This window comes from Branchiostoma lanceolatum, chromosome 5 (genome assembly GCF_035083965.1).
Source record: "Branchiostoma lanceolatum isolate klBraLanc5 chromosome 5, klBraLanc5.hap2, whole genome shotgun sequence".
NCBI lineage: Eukaryota > Metazoa > Chordata > Leptocardii > Amphioxiformes > Branchiostomatidae > Branchiostoma > Branchiostoma lanceolatum.
The window spans coordinates 23,190,887-23,218,200 of NC_089726.1; the positions used below are offsets into that span (position 1 = coordinate 23,190,887).

The 27,314-nt window shown below is 42.9% G+C and overlaps 2 protein-coding genes across 4 annotated transcripts in view; one reads left to right on the forward strand and one right to left on the reverse strand.

Annotated features, from left to right (window-relative positions):
- Window positions 1–2,239, forward strand: part of LOC136435759 (centromere protein P-like) — a 43,423-nt gene extending 41,184 nt beyond the window's left edge. For all 3 annotated transcript variants that reach the window (XM_066429458.1, XM_066429461.1, XM_066429460.1), the window contains one exon: window positions 821–2,239. In XM_066429458.1, coding sequence (XP_066285555.1) covers window positions 821–939 — 119 coding nt within the window. In that variant the 3' untranslated portion in view covers window positions 940–2,239. The remainder of the gene's footprint in view (window positions 1–820) is intronic.
- LOC136435976 (uncharacterized) lies at window positions 2,231–27,314 on the reverse strand. Its single transcript, XM_066429686.1, has 4 exons — window positions 26,399–27,314; window positions 20,986–21,081; window positions 6,847–13,414; window positions 2,231–6,436 (listed from the first exon to the last, which is right to left on the reverse strand). The coding sequence occupies exons 1-4, from the start codon at window positions 27,312–27,314 to the stop codon at window positions 3,169–3,171; spliced, it is 10,848 nt and encodes a 3,615-aa protein (XP_066285783.1). The 3' UTR covers window positions 2,231–3,168.

Sequence of the window (27,314 nt, forward strand, 5' to 3'; positions counted from 1 at the left end):
TATGGTGCCTTTTTATATCTGCTTGGCAGACGCCTTTCTGATTTCTAAGTGCGTTTTGAACAAATATTATGGCAGAACTAAGAAAGCTACGTTGGTACTTTCCTTACAGTGAAGTAAGATCAACCCAGACACCTTCGCTATGGCAATGATTCTTAATTGCCACACTTATTTTGGCTGGATGCAACAGTGCACCTATTTCCAAAAATGAATTTCAAGCCCTGGGTTTAGTGAGTCTCATATTGTTTTACAAAACACACCTTGTGTAATTCACCACCTGAGGAATTCTGTAAAAAGTCGGCTTTATGTATTCATCCATACATGATCTATTGGAAAATAACACCCCCTTTTGGAGTTTAGGACTCCTTTAAGACAGTATGACATAAATGAAATACAACACAGCGTATTTGTTGAATAAATTCATCAGTCATGTTTCATGGCAGTTACAAGAACATTCTTCGAACAGCGTATTTGGAATCACACTCGGTCCCAGCCCTCCTATGGGAAAACCGACCCATGGAACCTCGGGTCATATGGAATACACCATGTTGTATTCTATATTATGTGTTATATTCTCTGTATACAAAGTAGGTGTAGGACCTGGTGATAGTAGTAGGTGATAATGATTGTCAGTGATAGGGGGTTGTGAACTTGTGTGAAAGTGCCTTCAATGCTTGTTTGAAAACTGCTTTGTGCACTTACAGTCAATAAATCATTTAAGCTACTTTTCTACATTACCAATATCTTTTACAAGCTCAAGAATGACTAGTTTTGTGTGGGAAACACTATACCAAGTTGACATGTGCTTCACTTCCCCACACAGTGCGGCAGCTGGATGAGAAGGGGACGCTACAGACATGCGGGGAGGTGTTTCAGGACATGGTCAGAGTGCTTGGACTGGAGCAGGCCATACATGCTGTCATCAGGACAACAACGTTTTAAAATACATGTACATATATATCTGAATAAGAAGATCACTTTCATTCATGTCATAATCAGACAACACAAATTAACTGTGACAATAACTAGAGTTCTATGACCTCATACCGTCGCCAAATGATTTTGATTTGCATACCTTCCATTTCATTAAATCAAGCATCACTTATTGATAAGCTGTCTACATATCAAAAACAAATTGTATACAGGTTCTAGCTATATATGATAGTATCCCTTTGTGTTTTGACCACTAGCTGTAGGGCCCCTGGGGACAGGCCCTGCCAGCAGGGGAATATTTGCCACAGTATGTCAACTGACAGGTGTTAGGTGCCACATGCAATATAGCGGATTTTAAACTTTCCTCAGTAATTTTGCAAATTAGGGGGCCCAAAATCATTTTGAGATTTCATAAAGATCTGCAGACATACCAAATATCAAGACAATCCACCCAGGCATCTTGAGTTACATGTATCATGTTCAGACACACGGCAAAACATAAACTTCTTGGCGAAGGTAAATAGATGTTTTTCTATTTTGAATAGCACAGATACAAGCTATGGTGATGTGAATTTAGATTCAGTACATCATGTACATTTTTTGTGTATTGTCTGGCTGTCTCTTCTATACTTGTACTATTCTCTTGTCTCATTGTCCTGCCTAATTACAAATGTCATGTACAAAATAGAAATTTGGTATATGTGTCTGGATTTTATATGAATCTGTCGCAAGGTGTCTGCCTAAACATCATGATACCTGTGATTGAAGTAAAGTAACTAGCTCTGCCTTAGGCCATGTTGATTTGATTATATGGATGATATCTGCATGCCGCATAAAAAAAAAAGTTTTCGACTATACTGTAAATCACACAAATGATCAAATATATGTCGTAAATTAAAACATATCAGAAAACGATACCAATGTTGTAGAATGCCAAAATCATTTCCAAAGTCAAAGAAGAAGGTGTGAGGAAGTGAAAATGAATCTATAATAATCATTCCCTATACTATATTCTGTGGGTTAGTCATTTGTTGAGTCTTCCTGACCATTATAGATGTCATAATTAAGGCAACTTTTTTTTGCCAAACTTTTTATTTATTCGTATGCTTGCATCAGTTTTGGGTTCCCAGAGGATGTAATCCCTATATCAAATCAACATGGCCTTAGTCAACATGTAATAATGTCAGTGCGAACCATTTCCTGCATGTACATGTACGTGTACATTGTGTTTGTAGAAATGTCTGCACAATGGACTTACAATTCGCTTCCCTGCATTGAGTGTAAGATATAAATCAGAACATGGGTCTAATTTGTTTATGTCATTTAACTTGACTGTTCGGATTATGCAGTTGTTGTACTACAGATTATTCATGTAATTTACAAAAGTTGCAAAGGTGTTGCTCAGCACCCTTATTTTGTATACAGTTAACAAAGATAATTTTTCACACAAAAAAGATATATATATTTTCTTCCCCACAAACCCTTTACCTGTGAGCTATTCTTAAATTTCTAAATCAAAATACAATTTTACATAAATCATACAATATACACATTAAGAAGCAAGTCCGATGTGCTCAGTGTCTAGGAACTTAAAAGTCCTCAGTATACATCTTACCATAAGAAAAGTCCACTGTAGTTGTTGAATCACACTATTTTTGTCTACATAGTGTTCTTTGGGGTGCCGGTTACCACGAGGCAAGTGTTGGTCCTACCCTTGTGATGTCTAAGGATTCCAGGTTGAGGCCTTCTGGATGTAATGTTCTGAGCTACAAAGTAACGTTAGTATACTTAGCCATGTCCACCTGCACTATTTCCTACATGTATATCACTGATACCAAAAGCAACAATGATGAAGTACAATTCCATTATAGTTTTCACCACTAAATGTCATATATCCATCCTATTTTCAGTTGTTTTTAAATCATGGCTCCTGCATGGTACATTACTAATGACAAATCATACAAAAGTAGCCACAAAGAAATTGATATTAAGAATTTGCACTGACCAATTCAATTAATCTAGTCTCAGATTTGCCTGCTTAATTTTTTCCAATTTGAACAAACAAAAATCGTATTTAACTTTATATAACAAAATACCGGTTTTTATCTGGTCCGCATGCCAGTAATTGTTTTGGGGAAAATCTCATAACTAAGAAATAAAATTAGTGTAGCCTTAAACCCCAAACATGAAGTTGGGTTCACCACATGTTAATTCTTACTAAAGCATGTCGAACCAATTCTATAGATTAAACTCCTCCACTCCATCAGGCAGGTTGACAGGTACAGAACTTAGTCTATTCTGTGACAAATCAATGTACCGCAGGTTTCTTAACACAGTTAGTGCTCTATCTTCTATGCTACCTTTCCCCAAATCATTATTCTTTAAGTACAGGGCTTTTAGTCGCTGAAGGTCAGACAACATATGAGCCTTTATGGTTGAAATGTGGTTGTTGTTGAGGTACAAATATTCCAAGGAATACGGCAGATTCAATGGAATTTTTTTCATGTTATTTCCAGAAAGATCCAAGGTTGAAAGAAATGCACCCTCAAAACTGGCAGCCACCAGGCCAGTGTCACTCAAACTGTTATTTCCGAGATACAAAGATCGCAGTTTTGGAGTGATCTCAAGTGAGGACTGTGGGATCGATCTGATGTTGTTGTCCCTGATGTGTAACTGTTCAAGTTCACGTGGAAGATGAGAGGGGAAAACGGTCAGGTCATTTCCAGATAGATCCAGCGATTGTATACTGCTCAGTCCGTAGAACGAACCACTATGAATGCTTGAATCATTCAAAATGTTGTTATTCAGGAACAGACCCCGCAATTCACCATTTATCATGAACACATCACTGGGGATGTGGATTATATTATTGCCCGAAAGGTATACATCCTCCAGACTTGAAGGAAGCCCGCCTGGTGGTTCTAATAAGTCGTTGTGCGACAAGTCAATGTAGATGAGATCTCTCAAGCCAGAAAATGCATTAGCGGCTATCCCATGACTTGTCAGGAAGTTGTGGTTGAGGTAGAGGTGTTTTAGACTGTGAAGGTGGGAAAAGGCAAAAGATGGAATGTACTGAATGTCATTGCGTTCTAGGTGCAGGTGCTGGAGGCTTGATGGGCTATGTGGAATGGTCGTGAGAGAGTTGTTAGCAAGATTCAGGTCCTGAAGATTCACAAGTCCAAGAAAAGCCTCACGGGGGATGTCAGCACTTTTTAGGCGATTGTTAGAGAGGTATAATTTGTGTAGGTTGGTTAATTTGGAAAATATTCCAGGTCTAATGTTGGAGAGTTTGTTTTTTTGCATCACGAGAATTTCCAAACTCGGCGGAAGGTTTACTGGGACCTCTCTAAGTTCATTCCCTTCGCAGTTTAGGTACTTTAAGGAGGACAGACCTGCAAATGACTCTTTACTGAAGCTATCATCTTTGAGCCCATTCCTTTGAAGATATAGCCATACTAGGTTTGGTAGGTTAGCAAAAGCACCCGCTTGCACCCCAGGCAGGCCATTCCCATCTAAATATAAGGAAATGAGGCTGGTTGGTAAATCTTGAGGAACACGCAAAAGTTGGTTGTTTGAAAAATACAAGTACTCGAGGTGTGCGAACGACTTGAAGAATCCACTGCCGATTCCATCGTTGCTGATGTAGTTGTTATGGATCTCCAGGGTATTTAAGTCCTGGAGATCATCCATACTTCCTGGCGGAAGTGCAGTTATTTCGTTCTCATCCAGGTACAGGTGTCTGGTTGTTGCAGGGATGTTGATCGGAACCTCTTCCAAGCCAATGTTGCTACAGTCCACCGACCCGAAGTCATCACAAAAACACTCCGAGGGGCACCTTTTTGTACTGCCACTGTCATTGCTGTTACGTTGTGTTGGAGGTATTTGCAGAGGTTCTGGAATGTTCGGCAGATGTATGTCACTCTTGTGGGTGTCAATACTGCTCCCGACAGTGTTGTCTATGTGGTCAACCACACGGATGAATCCTTCAATGTCACTTTGAGTCGGCCATGGCTGTGGATGAGGGTAGAAATCTATGTTGTTGTGGATATCCACCTTCTTCGTCGGACCCGGTGTAGGATGACTGGGTATGTCGTTGTCAGGAGGCGGGTCGATAACGTTCACTTTGCGGGAATGGTCGACATCAATCTCCACACCTGGCAGGGGATCTGTCTCATGATGAATATCAATGTCACTGTCAGGGAAGTAGTCTATCTCATAGTTTGTTGGAATGTCTACAATGTTCGGGTGAATATCAATGACGTGGTCATCATCAGGTATTGTCATACTGTCGTGTCCATCCTCTGCCGGGATAACAATGTAATTATCTTCGCCGGTCTTTTCTGGTACGGGTCTGCTTGTGGTAAAACTTAAACCAGTCCTGTAAGAATATGTGCTACCTTGGATGGTAGGCGACTGTAACACGATTGTGTCTGGCTCCTGGGGGCCCCGTGACTTGCAGACATATTCCCAAGTGGCCTCTATCCGTCTACCTTCCATTTTTCTAGGTCTATGACAGATGAGTCTGTCCCTCTCTGGTACAAGAATGTCAGTAGAATTCAACCATTGTAACAATGGACAAAGTCGCTGCCCGCATCTCCATGGATTGTTATGGAGAGTTATCGCTAGAAGGTTCGGCGCCTCCAACTGAAGGCTCTCTACCTGGTCACTGGTGAGGTCCGTTATATGGTTGGTATCCAGGTAAAGATATTCTAATTTAGAAGGAAGACCTTTCGGTATTCGTGTCAGTTTGTTCACATTGAGGTAAAGGAACTGCAGATTTTTCAACTTCTTCAGTGCGTCGACGAGTCCCCCATCTGCTATCGCGTTGTTCTGCAACTGAAGACCACGGAGATTCTCTAAGTTTGCAAACGAATCTGGTCGGAAATGGGAGATCTGGTTGTTATCCAAGTAGAGAAAGGTTGTGTTTGGAGGGATGTTGGTGGGTACTGTTTTAAGACCTGCATATCTGCATTGGACCAGTGTTTGTTTACAGAGACACCTATCGGGGCACGACTGCGTGTGGCTTTCCTTTGGACTAATTGTTGCTGAAGGTACTGCTGGAACTACACGCCGTGACTGTGTTGAGGTGTGTACCACTGGCGTCCCGGCTGTAGTCAGAATGGCGTCTGGAGTCAGGTACGTGGTCGTCGCTGATGTCTCATTCCCCATGTGCGTCATTGGTATCCTACAGAACACTGCACTGCTCACCTTATCAATGACCTTTACTTCTATACTCTGCGGGCCAGCACACGTAATGTTGCTCCGATAGGGGATGTACACGTTTGTGCTCTCCATCCACTTCTTAAGGAAGCATATACCTCGGTTGCAATGCCAAGGATTCTTGTGTAGGGTCAGCCGCTTTAGACGTGGTAGTTTGACCATCAGGTTCACAACAGTAAGAGCGGAAGCCTTGGTGATCAGGTTGTTGTGGACATGTAAGAACTCCACTGTATTCGGTAAGCTGGTCGGGATGGTTGTAAGTTTGTTCTTCGACAGGAAGAGATATCTGAGGAAGAAAAGGGACAAAATATATAAACATACATGCATGTACAAAAGTTAACAACAAATCAATACCATTGCCAAGCCAATCATAATTACAAGGGACACATAGACACAAGTATAGATTCAGGAACTTGAGTTCGCCACTATGAAGGAAACGTGGAGGACCATGAGCGGTGAAGTGCGGAACGCCTTGGCAATGGTCGGGAGGCCATGGTCGGCCACGGGTAAATGGTATTCTCCAAGCAGAGGTTTCGATCGAGGGGCTAGAAGTGGCCGCAATTTCTAATGCAGCCCTCCCTCCCCGATCGAAACCTCTGTTTGGCGAATAGATAAATGGGGATTTAGTCAGTGCAAGTGGCTTATTCTGGCATATATCACCCCCCTCAGTCCATGGAACCATTCAGTATGGCTTACCTTAGGTTGCGCAGTCCGTCAAATGCGTTCCTGTGGATGCTGGCGCTGGTAAGACTATTGTTCTGCATCTGAAGCACCTGTAGACGTGGCATCCCAGAAAATACCCGTGGACCTATCCTGCTGATGTAGTTACCGTCCAAGTACAGATGACGAATGTCGGAAGGAAGTCCATCAGGAATGGTCTTCAGGCCTGCAAAGGCACAGTCAACGAAGTGGCCACGGCACCTACAGCGTGTTGGACAGGGAGGATGCACGGCCCTGTCAGGCTGTGGTCGACCATATCCGCTATCCAATGATACTGGCACCTTTGTTGATGTTGTCACATGGCCACCTGGTAAAGGCGTTGATTTCGGTGGGGTAGGTAGTAGAATGACGTCCGTTACTGAATATGTGGAGACCGTCGACTTGGTGACTATCATATCAGGTGGCATCGATGCGTTCTGAGCGATCGCCAACCTTTTAGTCGCAGTGTACGGTAAAGTGGAATGTAAGGTCGGCCTGTGTGTTGGTTCCGCTGATGTAATCGCTGGACATATGTGTAATGTATCCACTCGTGAACCCTTGAGACGCCGAGGGGAACTGCACGTCAACCTGTGTCGGTAGGGGACGCTTACCGACGACGAGCTCATCCATCGAACAAGCCAACAGAGCCTTCGGCTGCACGCCCACGGGTTGTCGTGTAACGTCAGCCATTCCAGCGTGTCAATTCTCCGTAGAAGTCCAGGCGGTATGGCTTTCAAGGCACATCCATTCATCTCTACAGACTTAAGGTACTTTAGGCCAACAAAGGCCAGAGGGTGGATCCCTCTCAGTCGGCTGTTGTCAGATAACAATAGAGTGTGTAGTCTTGGTACCTCGGAGAAGGCCGAAGAAGAAATGACAAGAATCTGGAGCTCCCGCAAGTCCAGATATTCTAACTTGCTTGTGTCGACAAAGGATAAGTGGTTTAGGTTGGAGATGGGGTTGCCACGAAGAGAAAGCTTTCTGATGTTGTAAAGATATCGAATTCCCAACAGTGATCGGTCCGTCAAGTTATTGTAGTCCAAGAGTAACTCTTCTAGTTTCTTGAGGGGGACAAAGAGAGCCTTGTTAATCACTGTCAGTCCAAGATTCTTTAGAAACAGTTGGCGCAGAGACCGGAACTTTGCAAAAGTTCCTGGTGACATCGCCGTTATTTTGTTTCCTGACAGGTCCAGCTGCGTGAGGCTGTTTGCAGCGCCTGCCAGGAACTTCCCAGGAAACACGGTCAGACCGTTGTTGGAAAGGAAGAGGCCCTCCAGACTCTGCAGCCCCTTCAGTGAGTCTGCAGAGAGCCGATTGTTCCGTATGAGGTTGTTGTCAAGGTGAAGCCGACGTAGTTTCTTCATGTTGAGGAATGTACCCTGTGCTATCCCGGGTATCTTATTGTTCTGGAGCATCAACATTTCTGCCTTGTCCGGCAAATGTTCCGGAACTGCTCCCAGGCTGCCATCAGCGCAATCCACGCTCGTCCCAAAACAGGTGCACTTCCTCGGACACGCCGTTTCGGAAATTTCTCTCGCAGCCAGCGCCGCCAGAGCCTGCCACCTCACCGCCTCGGTGTTGTCTATCCCTGTGCTAAGTTCACAGTACTGGATGATTTTTTGCTTCTCTGATGAGTTAGCCGCTCGGCATGTCAAGGTTTCTGTGTAAGGCACGTAAATTTCCGTCTTGTCCAGCGTCTTATATAGTCGACATATTTCCTGCTGGCATTCCCACGGATTGTCATGTAGAGTCACCCACGACAGGTTCTTGGCAATAGACAGAGCCTCAGGTGAAAGGGTTCTGAACCCACAGCGATCAAGCTGAAGAGACCTTAGGCTTTGTAATCTACTAAACGTACCGACGGATACAGTTTTCAATGTCCTGCTTCCTGACAGAAGGAGACTGCGCAGGTTAGTGAGAGAAATAAAGGCGTTCTCGCTGATAAAGCTGATGTTGCTTTCCCTCAGATCTAAGTATTCTAACTTGTTGAGTCCCCGGAAAGCACCCGCGGTCAGGTAAGATATAGGGTTTTGCTTCATCGACAGATACTCTAATGACACCAGTACGCGGAGTGAGGACGTGGGGACTGTGAACAACTTGTTATCATCCAGGTGAAGCCGGCGGAGACTAAAAAGGCCAAGGAAAGCACCAGGGTCGATTCGACTGAGATTGACATTATTCATCTTCAGTTCCACGAGTATTGTAAAGTTGACGAATGTTTCGTCAGAAATATCGCCGAATACGTTATCAGACAAATCTAAGTACTTCAGCCAGGTTGGCAATGCATTTACGCTTGTTAAAGATCTCAGTGTGTTATTGCTTAGATAAAGACCCTCCAGCTTCTGCATGGTCTGGAATGCAGAGAAGACAAGACAATCATCGCAGATTCCGTTTTTCTCCAAGTGAAGATGAACCAGGCTGGTTAAGTCAGACATCCGTCGGACACTGGGTCGAAGGTTTGCAATATCGTTATTCTGCAGGTATAAGTGCTTTGTTGTGTTGGATGCCGCTGGAATCAGAGTCAAACCAGCCTGTATGCATCTTACCGACGACCCATAACAAGTACAGCCTGGTGAGCAGAAACTGTCTGATCTACCATCTCCCGCTTCCACATCTTCTATGTCATAGTATCTCCTTTGTGATGACTGGGTTGTTGGAATCACTCCTGTTACGGTGTCATCAAATGGGAAGTGTGGCGATAAGGTTACACCGCTGCCTGTTGCTGCAGTTGTGCTTTCACTACCACGCCCCCCCTGTCCATTAGATATACTTGTTGTTTGAAGTTGTGTGCTCTGATGTGTAGGTTCGGATGTCGACGTGACCAAGTCTGTGTAACCAGAGGAGCTGCTCGTCAGACGGTGTTCTGGTGATGTTGATATTGTCGTCGTGTCGGGAGATATATCTTCTCTGCCGGTAGTAGATCGTGTAGTTGTGTACTCCTGCTCGGTGAGTATCGTGTCCGTTCTTCTGTCGCCATATTTCCCCCCACAAAGAAGTCGACTTGCTTCCAGTAAACCCATGTCTTTGAACTTACTTGGGCTTGCACATCGTAAAGACTCGGTGTGAGGTACGTCAACTTTTCCACTTTCAATCCATTCTACCATGGAGCAGATGCCCTCGCCACAAGCCCAGTGATTGTTGTGTAGGTAAACTTTGACCAGTCGGGCTTTCTGGAACAGCTGAGTTCCGACCCATTCAAGATTGCAACTGTGCAGATCTAGAAACTCAATGTTAGGAAGTTTCTCTATGGTGTAGTTAGACAGATAACGTAATTTTGAATTACCCGCCAAAAGCAAAGAGCGTAGTTCTGGTAGAAAAGGGACGTTGACAGCTTTTACGTTGGTGTTACTGATATCAAGATACTGTAGAGTCTTCAGTTTCATGAATATGTTAGGGTCCAGTTTAACGATTGGGTTACTGCTTAGGTGGAGAATTCTCAAATTCTTCAGATGCTCATCCCCCAATGCTCGCAAATCATTTGTAATATCGTTGTGATCCAGAAACAAAGAGTCGAGTCGGGTCAGACCGAAGAACGTAGCAGGAGGAAGCATTGTGATCCCCACCCGTCTGAGCACCAATGACCGCAGGTTTTTATATCTCTGAAACACGAGAGTTGGAAGGTTGCCAAGATGGTTGTTGGATAAATCAAGTAGCTCAATGTTTTTGGATAATACGTCGCATTGGTCATAAGGAAAAGATGTCAACAAGTTATTGGAAAGGTATAGCCCTCTCAGACGGTCAAGACCAAGAAAGGAGGCTCTATGTAGCCCTGAGTTTGTAATTCGGTTATTGCGAAGGTATAAGAACTTTAAGCTAGCCAGATTCTCGAGCGCCTTCTCTGGTATGGCGGTCACGGCCGTGCTCTCCACACGAAGAGAAATGATTGTAGAAGGTAGGGTCTCGGGCACTGCAGATAAGAACGGGTTACTACAATCGGCTGATTTGTCTGCACAATGACACACTTCGGGGCACCTACCTGGCGGCCCCACCAAAACCACAATGTTGGAGTCTCTGTCAGCGTCAGTTGCGTGATTACCATTGTCTACAGCTGGGTTTGGGCCTGGGCCCCGAGTAGGATGGACCTTTGTACTCGGGGCTTCGTCAGGCATTTCAGGACGGTTCGCGTCGGGAACTGACTTCTCACTGGAAGAGAAAGGCTCGAACTGTTCGATGGGATCTTTCGATATGATTATTGGCCGGTAGTCTGGGATGTTGGTGCGTTCTTTCGTGTTTATTACGGTGCACATTGTTCCGGCTACTTCTCTAACCTGCAGCCCTACTGTCTGCAGCGGCGTGGCGCACCTTAGATCGTCACCGTGTGCACTGGCCACTTCACCACTATTCAACCAGCCCACCATCCAACAAATGTTGATGTCACATGTCCAGGGATTGCCGTTAAGAAGGACTCGCTGTAATGGCTTCACGGTGGAAAGAGCTTCCCTTTTGAGTGTTTTGATATTGCATTCGTCTAGAGTTAAGTAAGACAGCTTTGGTAGATCGCCGAAAGCGTAATCCTCCACATGCGTGAGTTCTCTGCTCCCAGATAGAAGTAGGGTGGTAAGTTGTGGCATCCAGCGAAAGGTGCCCTTCTGCACAGACGGTAGCGCAGCCTCCCGTATGTCTAAGTCTCTCAGGTTTGTGAGACCAGAGAAGGAACTCCCAGACATGGTTGTTATGGGGTTCCCTTGGAGCGAGAGGCTCTTCAAATGGTGCATGCCTTTGAATATCCCAGACGGGACAGTAGAAAGTTTGTTGTAGGAAAGGTCTAGCTGTTTCAGTTGCTGTAATCCCTCAAAAGTTCCAACTTGGAGACTACGGATGTTTGTATGTGCCATGGTAAGGTCCTCTAGTTTTACAAAATGTCTCAAGATTTCTACAGACACGTACGGGATGGGATTCCCCGACAGAGCTAACTTTCTCAAACCATAAGACACGTGGAGTATCTCAGAAGGAAAAGATCTGAAGAGGTTGTTACTTAAATCGAGCGTCTGAAGGGAAATCAAACTTGAAAAAGAACCATCATCTATTCTGTCGTTCATTAGGAAATTTCTTTGAAGATATAGCTCACGGAGATTGTTGGCGTTTCTGAATGATTTTACAGTGATCTTCACGACTTTGTTGTCCTGGATATAAAGCACCTCCGTAGTGGCTGGCATGTTGCGTGGGACTTTTCTGTGCTCTCCCCGTCTACAGTCGAGAACTGTTTCATTGCACCCACAGCGAGGCGGACATACCAGCTGGCCGACATTAGAGTCAGAGTACAACGCGTTGGGCACGCACATGATGGTCCGGTCTATCGCCATGATTGGCAAGCCTTGGAAGACAGCGGGCTGTTCACATGCTATGTGGGCTTTCTTCGGAACGATGACTTTAGTTACTGTCAGCCAGTCCTTCAGTGAACAAAGATGGCTGACACAGTCCCACCTGTTACCGTACAGACTTACTGAAGACAGCTCAGAAATCTGAAGGAACATTTCAGCATCAATATCGGTAAGTCCGCATCCATGCAGCTCAAGGTGCTGAAGATTAGGAAGGTCGATGAACGAATTCCTGTCCAGTTGAGTGATTCCCGGGTTATGGGCCAGGGACAGGAATTCCAACTTCTGGAGTTTCCGAAAGACCCATTTGTTGAATGTTCCCAACTTGGCATGACTAATGTCAAGAGTTTTAAGTTCCGAAAGTTTGATGAAAGACGAGGAAGCCAGCTGATCGATCGGATTTCCTGTCAGATAAAGTTCCTCTAAGTAGTCGATTTCAAGTAGTGCATCAGTGGGAACACTGGTCAGGTTGTTAAATTCTAAGCGAAGTTCCTGTAACCTCCACGTTCCCAAGAAAGCGGTGGGGTCAATGCTTGAGATTCCAGCTCTTGTAAGGTCCAAGGATCGCAATGCCTTGTAGTTGCTGAAACAGAGCGGTTGTATTGTACCGAGGTTGTTGTCAGACAGGTCGAGACGCCTTAAAGTGTTGGAGACGGACCGCAGGGTCAGCTGTGGCACGGACGTGAAGGAATTTCTAGATAAATCTAGAGTACGAATATTCTTCAATCCGAGAAAGGCGTTGGCTGGTATGTTCTGACTTTGTAATCTGTTATTCTCCATGTTCAGAACCTCCAGACGTTGGAGCTGTAGAAAGGGCAAACCGGAGATGGCTGAGATGACATTGTTCTGCACGTCTAGATGGACGAGGGCTGCGGGAAGATTTGGCGGGACTTTCGTAAGGTGGTTGTCCGACAGGTAGAGATATTCTAGATTTGAAATGTTCAGAAATGATTTCTCGTGTATACCGGAGTCACTTAATTTATTGTGATCTAAAAGTAGGTACTGCAGGTTGTCCATGGAAGCAAAGGCTGATGCCGGTATGGTGGTGATGTCATTGTGGCTGAGGTACATTCGAGTTACTGAGGAGGGGAGGCCCGTTGGAATTGCCTTGAGTGCCTGTTCCGAACATTGCACGGTCCCCTCGCTGCAAAACTGGCATTCCGGGGGGCAGCCTTGGACACTCCGTAGCCACTGGGTCAAGCCGAAGACTGTGAGAACAATAAACCATTGTGCCTCTCTCATCTTACCTGTAACAAAATAAGGTATACATTAGAAATATTAGTCACAAGATACTAACCAGCCCTCCGGAAGTGCTAAATCGTGGTTTATGCACATGAGAATTCCACACAGATGTTGAAAAGCTTGTTACCTTGTTAGCCAAAAAGGTTATGTGTTCGTGTGTGTGTGTGTGTGTGTGTGTGTGTGTGTGTGTGTGTGTGTGTGTGTGTGTGTGTGTGTGTGTGTGTGTGTGTGTGTGTGTGTGTGTGTGTGTGTGTGTGTGTGTTGTCTGTTTGTGAAAATATCAATCGCGTAACTCGGGTAGTTGTGGATGGATACTTCTGATATTTGGTACGTTGGCAAGTGCTTACAAAATGAGGAAATGATTAACGATTAGATTATGGGTCCCATAGCGGCTTTCTGCAGAAGGACGGCCGGTTTAGATAAATCGTGTTCTGGATACGTTGTGTATATATCGTGTTAGTTCACATAAAACCGCAGGGTAATATAAAACCGGGATCTTTAAAAACGGGGTATTTAGGGATATGTGCTAGATGCAACATCAGTTACAACGCCAGAAATGCAAACCTGACAGACTGACGTACTCAGAACACTGTCTGAAATGCTGCAACCTACTTCTAAGTCTCTACCAGGCTCCGCAGATCGCTGGGAAAATAGTAGAAATTGGCCAAATAGAGTGAATAGTATGCCAAGGGTAGGGAAGGTCAATAGGCGACCCACGTGGCTAGCAACCTACGGCACTACGGTGTAGACTACCGCCGCCATATTCATTACCCAGAATTCTGTTATTTCAGCAGACGACAAAGGTTTGTGAGGAACACCTTTTTTGTCTAAATCTTGTGTATGTTAGTTGACTGAAGGCGATATTTTCCTCAACGTTTGCCGGTCCCCCGAAAGTGCGAAATGGAACGAAATGGAACGAAATGGAACGAAATGGAACGAAATGGAACGCGATGGAACAAACTAAAACATATGTAACATTATGAAATGAAATACCAGTAGATAGCGAAATATAAGGAACGTTGTAACATTCACAGTAGACGGGAACAGGAATTAAATACATAATATAACGTGTTTTATTTCTTGAATCTGTTTGATAATAGTAAATACAACGTTTTTGCCGCGATTGTGTGGCTACATTCTTCCCTGAAAATGGGAGCGCCGCGTGGAAAGAGCTCGGCCGCTCTTCCTTGATTTTACCAACTATCTGCAAATGACCTGCTGCAAATAGCAGGGACAACCAGCAAAACGGAACTGAGTATCGAAGTAAGGACTAGATTATACAGAAGTTGGTGGTAACATTGCATCTCATAATTCACCAAGAGGGCATGAGGCAAGCGTAATTTCATTATTTATACAGCGTGTTTGCGTGTTGTGTGGACTGTGAAATACATGTCCTGCTCGTTCACACCCTCCCTTTGTTTTGTCGTGAACAAGGAAGCAGAAATGTCTTCAGAGGTAGTTCTCAGTCCATGTCGGTGATTGAATGGAGTGTGAAATGTCACATTGGTGGCGCAGCGCAGAGCCGCATTTGCATATCATTAACGGAAGGGTCCATTCTCCGACAGCCGACCAGCCGAACAATTGGTTGTATAAAAATCGTTGTTGCGGAGCTACGTATTAGTTATGGACTAAAACCGTTTGTAAATAAAACTTGGAAGTCGGAGTTTGATTCAACCTGTCGGTAGCACGCCGGCCCACGTGCACAGTTCCGATGCGCTGGCAACATTGGCGGTTCATTTGCATGCGGGGCTCCATTTGCAACACGCAAACACGCTGTATAAATTATAAAATTACGCTTGCCTCATGCTCTCTTGGTGAATTATAAGATGCAATGTTACCACCAACTTCTGTATAATCTAGTCCTTACTTCGATACTCAGTTCCGTTTGCTTGTTTTCCCTGCTATTTTCAGCTGTTCACTTGCAGATCGTTGGTAAACACAAAGGAAGAGCGGTGGATCTCTTTCCACACTGCGCTCCCATTTTCAGGGAAGAATCTAGCCACACAAACGCGGCAAAAACGTTGTATTTACTATTATCAAACAGATTCAAGAAATAAAACACGTTATATTATGTATTTACTTCCTGTTCCCGTCTACTATGAATGTTACAACGTTCCTTATATTTCGCTATCTCCTGGTATTTCATTTCATAATGTAACATATGTTTTAGTTCGTTCCATTTCGTTCCCTTTCGTTCCCTTTCGTTCCATTTCGTTCCATTTCGTTCCATTTCGTTCCATTTCGCACTTTCGGGGGACCTTGTAGAGCCATGTGTTTACATGACCTGCATTATACATCCCCAGTCTGGGCTGGAGCATAGTGTCCCCGATATCAGGTCGTACAGTAAGGAGCCTATTGTAGAAATTCCTTATAAGTTATGTTAATGAAGCCCTGATATGCCTGATAATTTTCACTTTTACTTAGCTTCCTAATGCCGCGAGAATGAAAATCATTTACCAGTAAGTTATTTTAGTATTTTATAATTAATCATCCAAATTTGGTAGATATTTGCATTATTGACGTCTGTCTATACCTCTCAGTTGCATATGTCACATGTTTGAGAGTTTTATTTATAATGCAGCGGATTTATATACTTTCCTTACTAACTATACAGATTAGCTCCTATTTGCATAACTTATATTTACCTTCGCCGAGAAGGTTATGCAGAGGGTAGCGTTTGTTTGTTTGTTTGTTTGTAACGTACAGCATAACTCGAGAAGGCTTGGATGGATTGTCTTGATATTTGGTAGGTGGGTAGGTCTTGATGAGACATGGAAATGATTAGATTTTGGGTCCCCTAGCGGCTTGTTACGGTACTGCAGCAGAACTTCCTGTTTTGATATCTCGTGTTCTGGACAAGCTATGGAACTTATTTTTGAGTGGTAGATAGCTCTTTGGACAGAGAGTAAGTGGTATAGGTTTTGGCCCCCTAGCGGCTTTTTTGGAACTGCAGGAGCAGGTTTTGGTTCAGACTTTGAAAGGGAATAACTCAAGAAGGGCTTGATGGATGGTCATGAATTTTGGTAAGTAGATAGCTTGAGTGATGATGTACATGATTAGATACTTAATATGCAAATCATTATCTAATTTGCATAATTAATGAGGAAAGTTTATACAGCCGCCAAATTCCATGGTAGGACTCTCAAACATGTGACATATGTATCTGAGGAAGAGAGAAATACTAATAGATATCAACTATGCAAATGAGGACCTCATTTTCATAATTAATGAGAAAATACTTTAACTCAAGATGGGCTTGAATTTTGGTATGTAGATAGCTGACGTGATACTTTGTATGATTGGACGATGATTATGCACATCAGATCCTAATTTGCATAATTAATTTGCAAATTGACAATTTAAAAAACCTGCTGTGTTCCATGATATGACTATTCAAATATGTGACATTTGTAACTGAGGAAGAGAGGGATGTTGATAGATAGAAAATATGCAAATGTAGGCCTTATTTGCATAATTAATGAGTAACTTCGTTAATTCTATACAGGTAAATGATGGCAATTTCATAGTTGTGGCATTTGGAAGTTATGTGAAGGTAAACATAGTTGAATCAAATTATGTTGATAAGGACCTCATTTGCATAATTGATGATGTTGACATAACCTTCTTTGTTAAGCTTATACTTTGATTTGGACAACGTTTGTTATTTGGGTGAAGACGATCAACTAGTATGATTTATAATTGATGAGAGACACTCCTAATATGTCAGTCATAAAGGTTAAAATCATTTGGCGAAGGTATGAGGTCGTGGAACTCTAGTTGATTATGTAAAGCACCATCTGAGCTATCTATATACCAAACATCACGACGATCTGTCTACCCCTTCTCAAGTAAATTCATGTCCGAAGGTCAAAACAAAACACCCACTGCAGTTCCAAACAAGTAGCTAGGGGTCCCAAACGTACACAACTTACTTCCTGTGGCATGAACTATCTACTATCCAAAAATCATGACCGTAGCAATTTGACCTCTAACTTTGAAGCTCCGCTGCAGTACCTTAGGTACCCGCTAGAAGGCCCATTATCAAACTTGACCTTCCTTTCTGCGAACCCAACCCATCCACTAAATATCATGCAGAACCATCAACAGCTTCTCTAGTTATGTTGTCTACATACATACATACAAACACACATGCATACACAGCCCGCTGTAGTACCGACGGAAAATGCCAGGTGAACCATTTTCGAACCTTACCTCCGTTTCCACAACCGCTACTCACCTTCCAAAAATCATCAAGATCCATCAACATTTCCGTCAGTTTTGTTGTTATTTTATGCATTTGCCTGGCACAATTTGGCACAAACAGGCGCTTTTAGTGAGATAAACTTCAAGTCCAGACCCAATCCCAACTCCAAGCACGCGCGCTACTGCACGGGGCATGAGGTGGGAGAGAAGTACCGCATATGAGGTTAGGTACTAAGTATTAGATGTTTTACTTGATGTTTTTTGTTTCTGCCCCTGACAAGCAACAGCCTCCAGCACAGAATCGAGAGAGCCAACTACCAAGCACTGATTTAAGAAAAACGCTGCTTTCAAGCAATGTAAGAGCTGTCCTCGCTAGTTAACAATTATGGCTGAAAGTTGTAAACAATGATGTTCCTACAGCCTGTCAGCTGATGTCCTCTGAACCTGCTCCTGCATATGTACATGTATTATATTATATTATATTATATCATATTATACTATATTATATTATATTGTATTATATTATATCATATCATATCATATCATATTATATCATATCATATCATATTATATATCTATACATCTTAAGGAAGTCAAGATATTAATTTTTGGTCAAAAATGGTACAAAAGAGCCAGTTTCTTAAAGTAAATTATGGAAACTCATGTGAGCAACATGTGAAAGATACTAAACTGTATGTTTGTAGCACATTCAAACACTGTTTAAGAAGACCACATATGATTATCATAGTAAAACACAAAACAAATACATTTTTGCTTACAAGTGGCAAAAAACGCCCACTTTTTTTTTCTTAAATGAGTCAACAACTGAAATATGGTGCATTCAAAAGAGGATCATAAGAATAATTTAGAAGCAATTTTTGATACCAACCAACCAACCAACCAACCAACCACCTACCCACCCACGCAACCAACCAACCAACCAACCAACCAACCATCCAACCAACCAACCAACCAACCAACCACCTACCCACCCACCCACCCACCCAACCAACCAACCAACCAACCAACCAACCAACCAACCAACCAACCAACCATCCAACCAACCAACCAACCAACCAACCAACCAACCAACCACCTACCCACCCACCCAACCAACCAACCAACCAACCAACCAACCAACCAACCAACCAACTAACCAACCAACCAACAAACCAACCAACAAACAAACCAACCTTGTGAGCCACCTTGTTAGCTATGTTAGCTGACAATATCGGACCTGCTAAGTAAAGTACAACACTGAACAGAAACAGAAGATTCCTTGGTCACGTACACGGCAGTGCTTCTCCTGAACACTTTGTAGTGTCATGGAAATGTTCCACCCTTCAGGCTTGTACATCTGTCTTGAGTTTGTTGAGGTCGGCCTGTGCACGTAACATAAAATATGAAACATCCCGGGGACCAACAGACGGCTGCAAGACGGACGCCGACTTAGCAAAGAGGGCTATTGTCGCATTTCCTCATCAATTATATAAATGAGGCCCTCATTTGCATGGTTCATGTCTGATAATGTCCACATATATCTAAATTCCAAATGAAATCCCCATCAGTTAGTTACCACTATGGAATTATAGTACTTTGCCATTCATTATGCAAGTCAGGTAGTCATTTGCATAGATTATATCTTTCGATATTCCTCTCTTTCTCAGTTACATATGTCACGTGTTTGAGAGTACTATAATGGGATGAAACGGATTTATAAACTTTCCTCATTAATGATGCAACTTAGCTCCTGATGACTAGCATAATAATTATAGCATATGATCTTGTCAATCATCACTCAATCCATCTACATACCAAATGTCACGACGATCCGTCAACCCTTCTTGGGTTATGCTCTGTAAAATTGTAAACAAAACCTGCTCCTGTCTATCTATCTATCGGCCATCGGTACATACAATCACTCCATATTGCCCTATCCAACGTCATTTGTCCTGTAGCGTTCATATGCAATCCCAGTGTGTGTCTCTAACTAAACTGCCGGTAAAAGCCAAACTTCTGCAGTGCACACGGCCTCTTGGTTTCCGGATGTCCGAAATTATTTAATGCTTGGCTCCAAAGCCGTGTCCAGCAAATGTTACTCGACGGTGGGTGAGCTTTTGAGACTCCCAGACTTCCATAAATTGTTTTGAGAGTAGCATGTTGTGTCCAAGAAATGTTCTGTGCCCTGCGTAGTAGCTTTGTGTAGGTTCCATCCTGTCTGTTTTGGAGCTGACAGGTAAGTGTCCAAGTTTCTGCACCGTAGAGTAGTATCGGTTCCACAAGGGTAAGACAAACTTGTACATTTAGTTTGTTATGAATGTTAGATTTCCACATTTTGTCCAACTTGTTGCTTGCTTCCCATGCTAGGGCTTTTCTAGTTTCGAGGTCCTTCTTTGAGCACATGATGTAAGAACCATATTTGAAATCATCTACTCTATGAATGAGTGTCCCAGACAGGGATCTGAGTTCAAGTGTTCCAGAGATGTTGCTAATGTATTCTGTCTTAGATCCGTTACAATATAGCCCCACTAGGGATGCAGATTCGTCCAGAGATTGAAGCAGGTTTTCTGCATTTTTGATCAGCAACTAGAGCAAGATCATCTGAAAAATCCAAATCAGTGAGATACTGGGCAGGGTGTCTTTGACCCCAGCGCGGTTTGATTTCAATACCTTTGTTTTCATTTATGTCTAGTGAGAGTTTTAAAACATAGTCAAGTACAATTTCCTAGTTATTGCAGAGGACTTAATGGACAGATAGGGCATGAAGACACAGCCTTTACCTATAACAGGAAGACAAACAGAAATGGACTTTGCCGGGACTTTGATTTTTCACCGGGATGTGCCTTTTCTACATGAGCCGCCCGGCCGCTTTTGTGCTTCTTTAAGCGACCAAATGCGAATCTAGTTGTTAAATACTAGCTCATTCACGGTAACAAAACAACATGACTCTTACAAAGGTTCAAATCAAACAGAAGTATACAAGAGATTCCAGTTTCAAAGGTCATTATGAGCACTTCAGGCCGGGTCCCATTTTACCAGTAATATACAGTATGTTGTCATAATCAAGGCGATTAGGAATAAGCGCATGAAGCTTTGCATGAACATTGCATACAATAGAGGGAATATTTCCAATATGAATTTCATTTACATGATTGCTGAGTTGGATTTTTTGGCTTTATTTATGATGGAAAATACAACTGATCTGCCATTTTCTTACTTGGAGCCATCCGCAAACTATTCTCTTGGCAAACTGAAAAGAAAGACAGGATAGGACTGAGGTCTCATCTAATTACGAGTCCACGCGTATACAGCCATCAAACAATTGTATGCATCACCTGCGCGTGGTACTGGATCTGACACGTGGAAAGCTAACCTTGGAAGTAGGCTCTTCTACGGGCGCGCTGTTTTCTGGTTGCTACTGTGTTCTGATGGTTACACTTGGCATCAACATCGGCAATATCAGGGAAAACTAAAACCATCAGAACACGGTCGAAATTTATGAATTTGTCACCTCATCATTAGAAAGGTCGGCGATAGCTAATTTTACGTGCGATTTACCTGCCATGCACCTGCGATTAGACCTAGGTACACTAAAAAAAATCGTACGATGTACCTACGATATATGTGGCCACGACTTTATATATCTAATACTATTATACCGGTACTATTGTAACGTTACCCGGTTTTTCCCCAAACGTACGGCGTACGGGGCTGTCATGACTGATAAAACCCCCATCGCAGGTACGACGTGTGATTTATATGACTCTCTGCCCCAAGAGCTATCAATCACTCAAAAATCACGACCAAAGCATGTCCAGAGCACGTATATCAAAACCAGAAGTTCTACTGCAGAACCGTAGGAAGCTGCAAGGAGACCAATAATCGAAATTGACCTTCGTTTTCTCAACCAATACTCACCTACCAAATATCATGGCATAATGATCCATCCACAGCTTCTCGAGTCATTGTGTCAACAGAAGTATGGAGTAGGTAAACGGACATATACTATTAGGCCAGAGGGGTCGCCCAAAATTAGACAAGCTATGAACGTCGAAGCATGCTATATCTTACAACTAGCATATAAAAAATAGACAGACCAAAACCAATACCTCCCCGCGAATTAGCATACTCCTTGGTCTGTCTGTCATGTCTGATTAAGGACGAGCTCTAACAACTCTGTATTTCCTGCGCCATCGGAAGGCTGGCATTTGGGGTCATCTTCCGACCCACTTAATGCAAATCTACATTTCTCCTTCTCCAAATTGGCATGTACACAACAAACACAAATAACAAGGCCATACATAAGGAAAGTAGAGTTGATTTCTGTGTCTAAACTTCTTGTTTTACTTCTGAAGGCTTTTCTTGCTTTGTTTCATCTTCAATGGTCTACGAGCAGTTTAAAGTACAGTATGGGTTAAGCACTGAAGTGCCCTTATTCTATACGCGGGTAAATCACTTTCTGCCACGCGCGCGTATTCAAGTACCAACTGCGGAACTGTGGACACACACCAGGACAAAGAAACAAACTGATTACAATACCGCTGTTTTCACGGAGGTAGTGAATACCAATCTCAGTATCCCCATTTGACGCAAACCCCTCCGCTGCGAGATCTTCCTCGGTTATTTCGGCAGCCGAAATGTGCGAATGTCACACATTCTTTAACTAATCATGTTAAGTCTGTTGACAGATGAACTTTAAGCTAGTGACATGCTTCTGCGCCCTGTATAACGTTACTTCTACATAGGAACGACATTGTTTTTCGAAAGGAGGAAAGCAGATTATATCTACAAGTCCTACAAGATTCTCTACATTCCACGGTCTAGCAGTATTAAAACGGCTTACAAGGATATCAATGTATACAAATTTATGTTGAATACTAGACCTGCTTTGCAAATGTGAATGTGTAAATGTCGCAAGAAGTACATTCCGTGCCGATGACTAGCTATAGTTGCAACAGTATCTATTGAAAAGCCAGTAAAATGCTAGAATAATTGTATAGCTCTAGTTACGTTTGTTAGATATTCCCATATTTTGGCCCACCCCCGTCATTCCTGACTCGTCCCTAAGGTGCTTCTCTTACCGGCAGCTTTAGGACGGGTGTTACGGACGACAAACAGTCATTCTAAGATCAAAGTGCCAACATGCGATTCCGCATGCCATATCCCTCATCACGGAAAACTAAGGAACCACTACCAACCACATACATCCGAATAAATTTAGTTAGTTACATATGGGCTGATGATAAGGGATGGCCCTTAATGCGTTGAAGTTAACACTGAAGACAATGTTTTGATAGATCTTTACGGAATGCTATTTAGAGTTTTAACTATTGAGTACTTTCATATCTATTTTGCACGGCTAGGACAACAACTGTCTTTTGTTCAAGATGTGCATCGTAAGCATTGGAAACAGACAAAACACATTGATTAAATGCATTCCTAACTCGTTAAGTTACCTTCTTGACAAACTCACACGCGAGCACAGGCAGAAAGTTCACATAGAGTAACGACAAAAAAAGCTAAGAACAACCAAAACATCATGGCAATACGATGGAGCATTTTAGGACTGCCCATGGCTCGTAATATCCGAATGATGACAGTCTGTACGTATCAATATTCAACCGTACGTTTCATCACTTTGTAATAATCAGAATGAAACTGTCACCATGTGTGTGCGTGCGTCCCAACATTTAATCAATTCTTCCTTACCTAAAATCATGGATAGTGGAGAAACAGATATTACCTGAAAATTGTTCTCACAATAACCCCACGCGGGTCTAGAAATATTTTCAATTTATTGTAATCATTTGTGTAAGAGATTTTATACATATTTGAATGTGATTTCAACTTTATGAATATTTCCCCGGTTTTCTAAAACTTAAGAAATATTCCTGATTTGGAGTATGATATTTCCAAATCCAATAGTTTCTAAATGATAGTAACAGCATTCTACCATCATTTACCATTTTCTACTAGTTTTACCCATTTTGGCGACGCCTCAGGGGCGAGCCTAATGGTATAGTATTGGGTGTAGTTTGATGTTTGGAATGATACAAGGGATAGAAAGCGGGTCATGCAGCCCCCCTGGGGACATTCGTCCTAGAAAATCTAGACAGGCAGCCAGATGTGTCAGGCTTATGTATACACGACCTATTTAAGACCTCAGATCTAGAGTAATATTGTTCTTTTCTAAAAAGTTAGAAAGATTCACAAAACACGAAATAGCATTTACTACTAGTACTAGATAATTATCCTTCCAGTATCCTGCTGATATAGAATTGTCGGGGTCACATTTTTACAAAACAACATTTCTAATTCTGTGGATTAAGATTCCCAGGCTGGCATTTCATCAGGACTCCAGGAATTACTGGCATTCCTTTAGGACTGGTGTCCCTGGTATTCCAGTGGGACTCGAATTCCATCCTGGCATTCCATAGAAAGTCCTTAGCTAACATCCCCGAGGACAGTCCTGGCCATTCGCGTTCTATAGGACAGGAAACATAAGTGTACAAGCTGTTGCCGTGTCTGTTGGTAAGTGGACTATGATGTTAGAATTTGTGTAGATTTTGCCTAACATGTTGTTCATGTAAACAGCAGTCCTATCAGAGTAGAATGGTCATTGTGTATGGTGGGAACCCAATCCGTGGGCTGTTTTTAGTCATGGTCAGGCTGTAATGAAATCGATGTTCGTTCTGGCGGCAGGGTGTGTATGGTAGAATGTAGTTGTACTGTCGTTGTCTGTGTGTGTGTGTGTGTGTGTGTGTGTGTGTGTGTGTGTGTGTATGTGTGTGTGTGTGTGTGTGTGTATGTGTGTGTGTGTGTGTGTGTGTGTGTGTGTGTGTATGTGTGTGTGTGTGTGTGTGTGTGTGTGTGTGTGTGTGTGTGTGTGTGTGTGTGTGTCTTGTATTTGTCCAGCAGAACAGGTACTCATCAGCCCTTTTTGTTAGAAATCTCGTATGAACAGCATCACCTATCAGTGCCCTAAGCAGGGTACAGTAACAATTAAAACAACAACCACCGTCGCCATGGCAATGTCTTTTTATCATTGCCAATCTTGTTTGCTATTATTTGAAATCTTTATAAACGGGTCAGAGGGCTGGAAAGAAAGCAAGTCACACATTCTTGCAAGTATAGGGAAGGATGCTTTCTATGCTTTCCACAAAGGACCAACCAGAGCCCTGCAGTGGAATCTAAAGATATACAAAGGCAGACAGAGGGGCCGGATTAGCACCTATGTTTATGGGGGCAATCACCATTCTACCATTATTTAGCATTTTCTACCATTTTTTTTTAAATATGTCTAAAAGTGAAAGAATCACATAGATGTTTAGAAGTTAGGCCACAGCAAGTAATTTTTATGGATGACATCAGCGCGCTCATTAATTTTCCCCTGATTTCGAAATAAAAAACAAGAAATTTCATTGCCCTCTGACGGTGGTCAACATGCCAAAAATTGTCAAATATATCGTAAACGTTGACAGTCTAAGGTGTTTCATTGCACATAAATACCCAGTGTAGTTCCTGCCCATGATGGTATAATGACAAGTTGTTTTTCTGCATTTGTTCTAGCAAGGACATTATATAGATAATGGGGGGGGGGGTCTAGTTAATTGAGCTGTATACACAAGGTGTTTCATCGCATATGAATTCCCAGTGCAGTTGCTTCAGATGATGGTACCACAAGCTCTTTTCTGCATTTGTTGTAGTTAGTCTATTGACATGTATACACATCTACAAGGACATGTTTACATTAAATCAAGGAGGTTTTAGATTAAAAATGAAACCTCATTGGTTGAATACAGGACTAAAAGACCTGTTGGTCATGATATCATATTTCCTCGCCTCAATTCTTGTTTAACAAGACTTATGATCTCAAAATTTGAAAATATAGGAATCTTGTTTTTTTTTTGGCCCGCCTTGTTTTTTTCGCCCTATCTCATTAATTTTAGAGTCTGCGGAGGATGTCATCCATAAAATTTACTTGCTGTGGCCGTATTCTAAATAAAGGCATTGTTATGCAAAATATTTCTATATTATCTAATTGAATTCAAATAAATTTATACTTTGATATTCAATATTTTATTAGAAATACAGTCAACCCTGCCCAAGGCGACCACCCGGGGGACCGAGTCGCGATGGACAGGTGGTCGCCATGAAGAGGATTCCACTCATAACATGTTTCCACGTCGAGGTGTTCAAAATATAGTGTACTACGTAGATGGATGGAAAATTATATGATTTTAGACAGCATGACCCCCACCAGGTTTTATTTATTTGTTCAGCTGCGTACAATGTACCGCAGCCAAGGCTGCCCGACTAGCTACTGCTATTACAAGGGGCCAGCCTTGCTGCAAAAGTACATGATAAAATACAATACATTAGTTAAAAATACAAGTTACATTAGTTAAGAATAAATCATACACACGTACAATCATACAACTCTTACAGTGAATCAGTATACATAAACATTCTATGAATACCACTATAAAATCTAAAAGGGAGAAAATACAGATACGGAATTGTACATTGGAATAGTAGTTCGTACTAGATCGGGGAGATTTAAACAGAGAAGGGGTCCCCCAGTAACTTCCATGCCATAGTTTTAAAAGTAGAAAGTGAGGGGGCAGTCCGTGTGTCGGATGGAAGGGAGTTCCACAGTTGGGTGGCTCTATAGAAAAAGGCCCTCTGGGTTCTCACACTTTTTGGTATTTGGAAAGAGAGATTGTTTCCGTTTCTTAGGGAGTATCTAGAATCAATGGATGATGATCTGGTTGGTGGCAGAAGACCTTGTAAGTTAGGTGGACAACGACCGTTGAACAGTTTGTAAAGAGTAGTCACTGTGTGAAGCTTGCGGCGAAAGGCGAGCGACGGAAGAGACAGCTGGGAGTAGACGGTGCGGTAAGAGGGGTACGGAATTCCATGGTGACCACTTATGATTCTTGCCATGCGGTATTGAACAGATTCCACCAGTTTTTCGTCCCGCTTTGTGAGGCCTGACCACAGAATGTCGGCGTATTCTAAGACCGGTCTAGTCATGATCTTGTACAGCCTGAGCAGTGTGTCCTTAGGCACCTTTTTTCGAAGGGTGCAGAGCATGCCAGCAGTCCGTCTTGCCTTGTTAGTCGTGGCTTCGACGTGCAGGGTCCATGTGAGTTTGTTGGTAATAGTCACTCCCAGGTGCTTGTGACTATAGACGATTTGTAGCGTAGTACCGGCCAGGACGACTGGGGGGATCGTTTGTGGGAGGGAGCGGGTAGTAAGGTACATGACTTTACATTTGTCCCCGTTGGCCTCGAGTTTCCAAAGTAGTAGCCAGTCGGATACAGTCGCCAGATCTCTGTTGAGAGAGTCTACAACAGTTTGGACGGAACGGTGAGCTGTTGAGAGTGAGGTGTCGTCTGCAAACATGTTCGCGTCGCATGCTGTGCAACTGGAGGCAAGATCGTTAATGTACAAGATGAATAAAGTAGGTCCTAGGACGGAGCCCTGGGGGACGCCAGCGAGGGGAGTTCTCCAGTCAGATGTTGCGCCGTTGACAACCACTCGCTGACGCCTGTCTGCAAGGTAGCTGGCAAACCACTCGAGCAGCGGCCCACAAATCCCATACCCTTCGAGTTTGGCTAGAAGACCCTTGTGCCAAACTTTATCAAAGGCCTTACGCAGGTCCAGGAAAGCACAGCCAACCACCTCTCCCTTGTCCAT

Coding starts and splice junctions, on each gene's coding strand:
- LOC136435976 (XM_066429686.1), bottom strand. CDS start 27,314: ATGGACAAGGGAGAGGTGGTTGGCTGTGCTTTCCTGGACCTGCGTAAG. Junction 21,082..26,398: donor TTGTCCACCTAACTTACAAG/GTCTTCTGCCAC, acceptor TGATGGTTTTAG/TTTTCCCTGATATTGCCGAT. Junction 6,437..6,846: donor GACGGACTGCGCAACCTAAG/GTAAGCCATACT, acceptor TTTCTTCCTCAG/ATATCTCTTCCTGTCGAAGA.